Genomic DNA, 8861 nt, shown 5'->3' on the forward strand with positions numbered 1-8861 from the left:
GTAGTAACTAAATCTATATTAAGAGTAGTATATAGTTATCAATATGATAATTTGGAGAATTAAACTAACCTGTTGCAACAGATTAAATTGGCCTAATGATATAATTTTATTTTACTTAAATTCTAATTTTAGTTTACTAATTAGCTAATTTATGATAACACTTGTCTTTAATTGTGTTTGGAATAGAATGACCTTAAAAGTAGTACTAAAAGCTAATAGTGAGACTTTTATTTTGTCGCGCTATCTATTGAAAGCCTCCAAACCTATGTTTGGTGTAATTAATATAATAGTTAGGCTCGACTTTACGGAAGGAAAAAAAAAGGCAAAGTCTCTACTATCATAGTACTACGATATGAAACGCACTCCACGAGTAGATTAGTTGAGCGACTAAACTGATACTCTAATCGAGCCTCGGAAGAAACGCTAGCTGTATTCTTCGTAAGGAGATCCTAATCAATCAAATTGATTATTTTCCGCCAATTTGGAGTTCCCCGGAAAACATACAGAGGAAAACAAGAGTGTCATTTCTGGTGATTTTCCCCCCTAAATCCCAATTCTTCCATTTTCCTCATTCAATTTCAATCTTTATCCCAACCCCCCTTATTCTCTCTCTCTCTCTCTCTCTAAAAGTAGTAATCACTTATGGGGTTTCCTCTTTTTCCTTCAAAGTTTTCAACTTTCTCATTCTTGACCTTCACCCTCCTCTCTCACACGGGCATACACCCTCAAATTACCCTTATTCTTCTTCTTTGTTCAATGGAGATTTAGCTTTCCTTTTTTGCTTCAGGTTGTTGCTTTATCTCTTTCATTTAAAGGTAGAAACTTTATATATTGTCTTTCTTCCTTTTTAAAATGTGTCTTAAAGCTGCTTCTCCTTTCTGGGTTTTGTTTCTTCTGCTCTTGAATGAAAGATCTTATTTGCTTTTGTTGGCTCAATTTGTTCATTTTCTTTTCATAAAGCTGCAACATTTATTGTTTCAAACATTGAAAGGTTTTAACTTTTTTCCTTCTAATGCTATTTCTTGTGCTTCATTTTTTCCCACTTAGATTAGCTGACTACTCTGTGTATTATATTGGATTTTTCAACTTTATATTTGGATCATTTTAGCTTGATTTGGTGGATTTTGATCTCATAATTCAACCTGATTTCTATTTCAATTCATTTTATTATCTCCAATTTCAATCCAATCCCCCCATTTAACCATTCCCAGTTATCCCCAACAATTTAGAAGTTATGATGAAATAGAAAAATGAAGTGGTTATATGAGTTAACAGATTTGAGAATTAATGAGTGGTCAATAAAGTTGAAGATATGTTGGAAACTTATTGTTTTTAAATTCGTCATTCATGGTGGTTGTCTAAAGTAATACCAAAATCTACACAGATTTATTTTTAAATTGGTTGTCTTTAAAGAACATATGAACAACTGGCTGTAGATGCTATTGATAGATGTACAGTCACATGAATTCTAGCGGCAGGTCCATAATCCATTAAATATAAATTGTTCTTTTTAATTGATTGTAGATAAATATTAATTTGAGATTAATATATGATGAATATTTTTATAAAATATAAACGTTTGGAGCAATTTTTAAAAATCTCCAAATACTAAAATTTAGTTCAAATTTTAGTTTTTTCTAGAATATTATTTTTATTTGTCAAATAATAACAAGTTATATCAATAAATACTAATTATTAATTTTTTTAAAAAATTTTAAACAACACTTTAAAAACCTTGAATACTGAACGCAGTAAAGAGGCAGTTGTCTATGACAAGCGCAGACTGAAAAAGAAATATTGCAAATGACTTTTACTGTCATTCACTTTTTTCTCTATGCATTTTATATTCAAACTTTATGGGTGTGATTAATTTGATTTGATTTGCCCCTGATAAATCTACAAAAATGATGGTAAATATTTTATATGATAGACATGTTCATCTCTTATATGAGATAGGTAATTTATTATATTATCATGAATTACATCTTGATTTTAGTTAATATATCAAATTTATATTGGGATAACCTCCTAATTTCTGTAACCAAACGGCCGCTAAATATTTGAATATTTTTACCTTTGGGCAATGTCTAAAGTAGAAGCAAGTCTCTTTCCAACTTTGAAATTGAAATGGGGGAGAAATGATCAAATTCCAGCTCAACTTTTTCTCCCAAATGAAAATAGTAACCAAAAAGTCATAATTTAATTTAAAAGGTAAATTAAAAGATGAATAAACAGTCAAAAAACACATTATTCTATCAACCTCCTTATGTTCCCTGGTCCAAATTCCCTCCCCCCGCTTTCTTAGCTCACCCCTCCTCAAAACCAATGCACACTAGTAAACAGACCATGTCAACATTTTTTAAATAAAAACGATAAGTATTTTGAAACAAAGGACTTGAGCAACATATTAGATAGTGTACTGGTAAGCTTACTAAAGAAAATCAACATTTTGAATAAAGAGTCCTATCTATCAAGTTTTTATTTATTTATTGTATCTAATGTGTCTACTGTGTACAATTTTTTTTCATCTAATGTTGTCAAACCATCTCCAACAACTCATGTGGGTTTACACTCTACTTCCCTTGTGGGATCACATAGTATATTAAATGCATTTATAACAATAACTAAATCTATATAGAAGTAGTATATAGTAATCCTAATATGGTAATTTGGAGTACAGAAATAATATGTTACAATCGATTAAATTAATTTGATGGTATAATTTACTTTACTTAAATTCTAATTTTGTTTTACTAATTAAGCAATTTACGACAAGACTTGTCTTTAATTGGGATTTGGCCCCAAAAGTTACTATACTACAAGTCTGTCTTCGTCTCCGCAGTGTAAGCTTTCTCTTTTTCCGCCAATTTGGAGTTCCCCAAACGTAGGAAGATATACGGAGAGAGAGAGACAAATATACAGAGGAAAACAACAGTGGAACTTCTCGTGATTTTTCCCCCTTAACTCCCATTCTTCCAATTTCCTCATTCAATTTCACCCTTTTTCCCAACTCCCATTATTCTCTCTCTCTCTCTAAAAGTAGTAATCACTTATGGGGTTTTCTCTTTTTCCTTCAAAGTTTTCAACTTTCTCATTCTTGACATTCACCCTTCTCTCTCACACGCGCATATACCCTCAAATTACCCTTATTCTTCTTCTTCTTTGTGCAATGGAGATTTAGCTTTCCTTTTTTTTTTGCTTCAGGTTGTTGCTTTTATCTCTTTCATTTTCCATATATGTTGTTTAAGGGTAGAAACTTTTTATATTGTCTTTCTTCCTTTTTAAAATGTTTGCACCAGTCTTAAAGCTGCTTCTCCTTTCTGGGTTTTGTTTCTTCTGCTCTTGAATTAAAGATCCTATTTGCTTTTGTTGGCTCAATTTGTTCATTTTTTTTTCATAAAGCTGCAACATTTATTGTTTCAAATATTGAAAGGTTTTAACTTTTTTCCTTCTAATGCTATTTCTTGTATTTCATCCCCCCCCCCCTTAGATTAGCTGATAACTCTCTGTATTATATTGGATCTTTCAACTGAATATTTGGATCATTGTAGCTTGATTTGGTGGATTTTGATTTGAAACTGTTGGGTTCTAAATTTGAATGAAAACAAGTGCAAACAAAATTGGTGGAGCAATGCATATATACAATTAATGTAATTTAGAACTTATGATACAACAACAACCCAAGGTAATTCCACAAGTGGGGTCTAGGGAGAGTATTGGGAGGTAGGCAGGTTGTCTCTGATAGACTCTAACAATTTAGAAATTAAGATGAAATAGAAAAATGAAGTGGTGATACGAGTTAACAACTTTGAGAATTAATGAGTGAACACAAAAGTTAAAGATGTGTTGGAAACTTATTGTTCTTAAACTCGTCATTTCATGGTGGTTGTCAAAAGTAGTATCAAAATTTACATGGATTTATTTTTAAATTGGTTGTCTTTGAAGAACATATGAACAACTGGCTGTAAATGCTATAGATAGGTGTACAATGGCGTGAATTTTAGCGGCAGGTTCATAATTTAGAGGCCTGCTTAGTCCTTTATCTTCAATTCCCAACTGCAGTAATTAAAGTAGAAAAGACATAACCTGTGGGTGGTATAAATCCTTCTTTTGGATTCAAATGACTCAATTTTTCTTATGAATTAATTATTCATCTGTAATTTGCTGAACTTCTTGGTTTGTAGCAGATAAGGAATGATGCTGCATACTGAATGCAGTAAAGAGGCCATTGTCAATATGATCAATAATCATTTTGGAGGTCTTTTGATGAACTGTTCCATTTGCGTGCTTCTTTCTCTCCATACTGCTTTGTCTGAGACGGGTTAGATAGACTTTTGGTGGCCACAACGGACTTGCTTTTGTCCATCTTCTTAGATATACTTTTAGAAGCAATGGGCGGGTTGCCTGGTACTAATGAGATTACCGAGTCAATAGAGGACATAAATCCTGCAACTGATAAACAGTATTGTATGAAGGATGATATTAACAAACTGTTTGAAGCTATAGAAATTAGGACTTCCCATAGAGGTCTGAGTACGTCAGAACGGGGTGTCAAAGATGCATTCAACAAAAGCGTGATGAAGAGACCAATGCGATCTAGCCCCTCTCGAGCATCAGCTTTTGATAATTCTGAGCCCACAAGTTTGAAGCAGGCCTTCAGAGGATTATGTATCTCTCAGGCATCAGAACTTGCTGCTGTGAAGAAGCGGTCGTCAAAAGTGTCCAGGCTGTCAGGTGTCTCGGAGACAGGGGCTGTCAAAAGCCTTTGCAGGCCTGTTGTTGTTCAGTCTAATGGTCTTGAACATTCTGTCAATGAAGTTGTAGAGAATTTAGTGGAGATATCCCTCATCTCAGATAGAAGTATGCCAAATACTTCTGAAAATATTGCTGAATATGAACTTGTACCCACTAAAGAAAAATCTACTTATGCTGCTTATTCTTGCCATCTTTCTAAAGATGCAATGGAACACGGTGCAGAAATTAGTGATATTTCAGATGGAAAGGAGGCTTGTCCTCACCCTACTGATATTGGTTCTGGTTACTTGAAAGAAGTGTCTGAGCGGAAATTATTTTTGGAACTACCGCATTTTTCAACTGCCACTTCTGCTAATAAAGTGGAAGCCCATACAGTGTCTGCCTCAGATGAAGCTCCAACAACTGTAATCCCATCAGACAAAGAGCAGGCACCAGATTCTGATATTGTCTCTTGCTCATGTACTTCTATTACTGGAAATAAAGTCATCAGACCTACTTCTAGCAGTCCTAGTTTGATGAGACCAGTTTCCAGAAGCAGAATGTTTGTTAATAAGAATGTCATTTCTGCTCTCACCAGCAGTTCCAAGCAATCTAATGGTGGAATTGACAATTATTTGAGTTGTAGTACAAGTGAGATTCCTTGTCAGACACCTGAATATGTACTGGGGAATGATCAGAAAGAAGAGGATAAGGAATTTTCAGAATCATGTGGTGAAAATAGTGTAGAAGTTAGCTCATCTATTCTGGAATCAAGTGTTGCTAAACCTGGTCTCAGCTCAAGCAGTTGTAACAGAACAAGAAGTATAGTTAAAAAAGGTGATGAAAGATCATTATCAAGAGAAAAGGGGGAGATATCTCAAAGTTCAAAGAGTAGCATTGGGGATTACAGCAGCACCACAAGCCTTAGTGAAGAAAGCTATCGCAGTGGGTCTAGCCGCAGTGGATACCGGCCTCATATGTCCAAAGATTTGAGATGGGAAGCCATTCGTTGTGTTCAGAAGCAGCACGGAAACATTACTTTGAAGCAATTTAAGATGCTTAGAAAACTTGGTGGAGGTGACATTGGGACTGTTTATCTATCTGAGCTAATGGGCTCAAACTGTCTGTTTGCTGTGAAAGTTATGGACAATGACTTTTTGACCAGCAGGAGGAAGATGACAAGAGCGCAGACTGAAAAAGAAATACTGCAAATACTGGATCATCCTTTTCTCCCTACACTCTATGCCCATATTACCAATGACAAATATTCATGTTTAGTGATGGAATATTGTCCAGGAGGTGATCTGCATGTGCTCCGACAAAAGCAAGCCAACAAGAATTTCTCTGAACAAGCAGCCAGGTTACTTTTATTATAGTTACTTCTTCCCTGAAACTATTTCTTGTTATGTCTATTCTTAATCTAGAAAATCTGCAAATAGAATTATTCTTTCCTACAACAGGTAATATAGATGGGCATATATATTTTGTGGTCACTCTCTTTATCATGATTGCTATCCAGTTGAAGAAGCTACGCATGCCTTGAAGTTCTTACAGTAGGACTTTAGAGATATCTATCTTCAATGGTTTACTAGACTCTCGTTTGCATCCCACAAAATGGCTTTTACTTGTCATTTGCTGATGGATTATAGCTTGCTTTATGCTATCAGTTGTTTTATTCAACAAGGTTAGAACTCAATTTGTGTACGAGAAACAGAGTTAAAGAACTACTCTAATTGGTTTGGATTCCAAGAAGATTTAGCATGTGAGAGTTAAAAAATATCTCTTCTTCCAATTTCCTCGTATGTCTCTATGTGAATCAGGGAAAAAGAAATTATGGTTTAGATATCTGAGGCTTATGATTGGTTTGCATGTATTCACTTAATGCTCACTCCATCAGTGATAACCTGTAAAAATGACTTGAATACCTTGAGCAAATATTTCTGTTATCAAAAAACCAGTTTGCATTCAACTATTTGCTTTGTTTTCTGTTCTATTGGACGAAAACCATTTCTTGGTTGGACAAAGAGCAAAGTTGAGAGAAAAGTTTGTTTTTTCCAGAATTCGGACCTTAATACAAAATTAGACTTAATCCGGAGAGGTCAATCAAACTTATAGGGAAATCTCTTACTCTGTAAAGCTTGAGGGGTTTCCCTGTAATTTTCGGAAAGCTCAGGGGTCTATTTATGTCAAATAATCTTCCAATTTCCTTTAATTTCTTCTTTTTGGTCATTCCATTTTCCAACCCTCACGAAGGATTGTTCTTGAGCATGTCTCAATGGGTTAGAACTCCTTGAATCTTTATTATATATGTTTCTCTTGATTGAAGAGTGTCCCATATTCCAGTGGATGCAAAATATTGAAAGCTGCTGAAGTCAAAATCATTAGCAACTAGTGATATGAACAGAGATAGAAGTCGCTTCAACGGAAAATGGGAAGTGGGTGGAAGGGGTGAATCAAAGAAAAGAAGTGGCGAAGAAGAAAATTTAGTAAAAATATGCGAACAATGAAAGTGACTTGTCACTGAACTTGCATCTCTTCTCCATGTCATCCCCATGCTTCATATCGCATCCGGAAGTGAATTCCCACTTTGTATGGAGACACTTTATCGAGTTAATTTCTGGTGATTAGTTGAGATATGCGACCTGTCTTTCCAGTCATTCTTTTACTTAAAGTTTAGTATCTCAGGTGACAGCTAACATGTCGAGCCTTTTCTTTCAAATTTTACTGAATAACTTTCCAACACTCGTGTTTAAGTAAATATCTTGTGCTTTATAAGTAACTTTGCTGGACAAGTCTTCCTAATGTTTTTCAGCAATCTGGTGATGGGAGTGCAGTTTGTCATTTTAATCTCGCGATAGGCAGTTTCAGTGGTTTTCTATGTGATCTTGACATTATTCTGTTGTTCTTATTCTTTACACAGATTTTATGTAGCTGAAGTTCTTCTTGCTTTGGAATACCTTCACATGCTTGGAGTCATCTACCGAGACTTGAAACCAGAGAATGTCTTGGTTCGAGAAGATGGTCACATCATGCTGTCTGATTTTGATTTGTCTCTTAGGTGTGTTGTGAATCCTATGTTGGTGAAATCGTGTTCTCCTGTGATTAAGCCTCCAAAGACGTCTAGTCCATGCTCGGAATCTAGCTGCATAGACCCCTTTTGCTTACATCCATCCTGGCAAGTATCCTGCTTCACCCCTAGATTTTTATCTGCAGCAGCAAAGACACGTAAGCTAAAGGCTGACATAGTCGCACAAGTCACACCTTTGCCACAGCTCATAGTGGAGCCAACTGATGCCCGATCCAACTCGTTTGTTGGCACCCATGAGTACCTGGCTCCAGAGATTATCAAAGGAGAAGGTCATGGCAGCGCAGTAGATTGGTGGACCTTTGGTATCTTTCTGTATGAACTGTTATACGGAAGGACACCTTTCAAAGGACCAGGAAATGAGGATACATTAGCAAATGTGGTATCTCAGTGTCTCAAGTTCCCTGCATATCCTGTGGTTAGCTCTAGTGCGAGAGATTTGATCAGACGGTTATTGCAAAAGGAACCGGAGAATAGGTTGGGAGCTGAGAAAGGGGCTGCAGAGATAAAACAGCACCCTTTCTTCGAGGGACTAAACTGGGCGCTAATACGATGTGAAACACCTCCAGAACTGCCTAGAATCTGTGACTTGGGAAATGTAATCCCTGATACCAACCAACAGAACAAGGAGATTTCCAAGTCTCAAAAAGAGTTCAAAAGTATAGGAGAGGATATTGAATTTGAGATGTTTTAGTTATACTAGACCTGAGAATGGATAGGTTTGTTTTTCTTTTCCTCTTTTTTAACCCGATATCTGTGATCCATGTAAGTAGTATATATAGCATAGTGTAGAATCCAAAACTTGGCATCAATTGAAGAGCACAAATACCATGTTTCTATAATGATGTTTTGCCCGTGACATGAAGCAGCCAGGGTGAAAATTGCATGTAAAGAGGTTCTGGATCAAAGTTTCAGATTTTGCTAACATGCTGTTTCTTTGATCCTTGTAGACACCTCAGTAAAGTGTGGAGTTTGTGTCTTAGTGTAGAATTTAATTCCTCTTGAGACTATAAAAGAAACAAGATTTTGTAAGCTCAATAGC

At 35.6% G+C, this 8861-nt stretch overlaps 1 protein-coding gene across 2 annotated transcripts; it reads left to right on the top strand.

Moving 5' to 3' along the window:
- Positions 1–333: 333 nt before the first annotated feature.
- Positions 334–8654, top strand: LOC129900379 (serine/threonine-protein kinase D6PKL1-like). Of its 2 annotated transcripts, none has more exons than XM_055975338.1 (3): positions 334–815; positions 4188–6094; positions 7655–8654. In XM_055975338.1, exons 2-3 carry the CDS (start codon positions 4392–4394, stop codon positions 8511–8513), a joined length of 2562 nt encoding a protein of 853 aa, XP_055831313.1. In that variant the 5' UTR covers positions 334–815; positions 4188–4391; the 3' UTR covers positions 8514–8654. The 2 variants fall into 2 exon arrangements, with proteins under 2 accessions (XP_055831313.1, XP_055831312.1); XM_055975337.1 differs by lacking the exon at positions 334–815 and adding an exon at positions 2820–3204.
- Positions 8655–8861: the final 207 nt, after the last annotated feature.

This window comes from Solanum dulcamara, chromosome 8, assembly GCF_947179165.1.
Source record: "Solanum dulcamara chromosome 8, daSolDulc1.2, whole genome shotgun sequence".
Classification (NCBI taxonomy): domain Eukaryota; kingdom Viridiplantae; phylum Streptophyta; class Magnoliopsida; order Solanales; family Solanaceae; genus Solanum; species Solanum dulcamara.

Coding starts and splice junctions, on each gene's coding strand:
- LOC129900379 (XM_055975338.1), top strand. CDS start 4,392: ATGGGCGGGTTGCCTGGTACTAATGAGATTACCGAGTCAATAGAGGAC. Junction 6,095..7,654: donor TTCTCTGAACAAGCAGCCAG/GTTACTTTTATT, acceptor TTCTTTACACAG/ATTTTATGTAGCTGAAGTTC.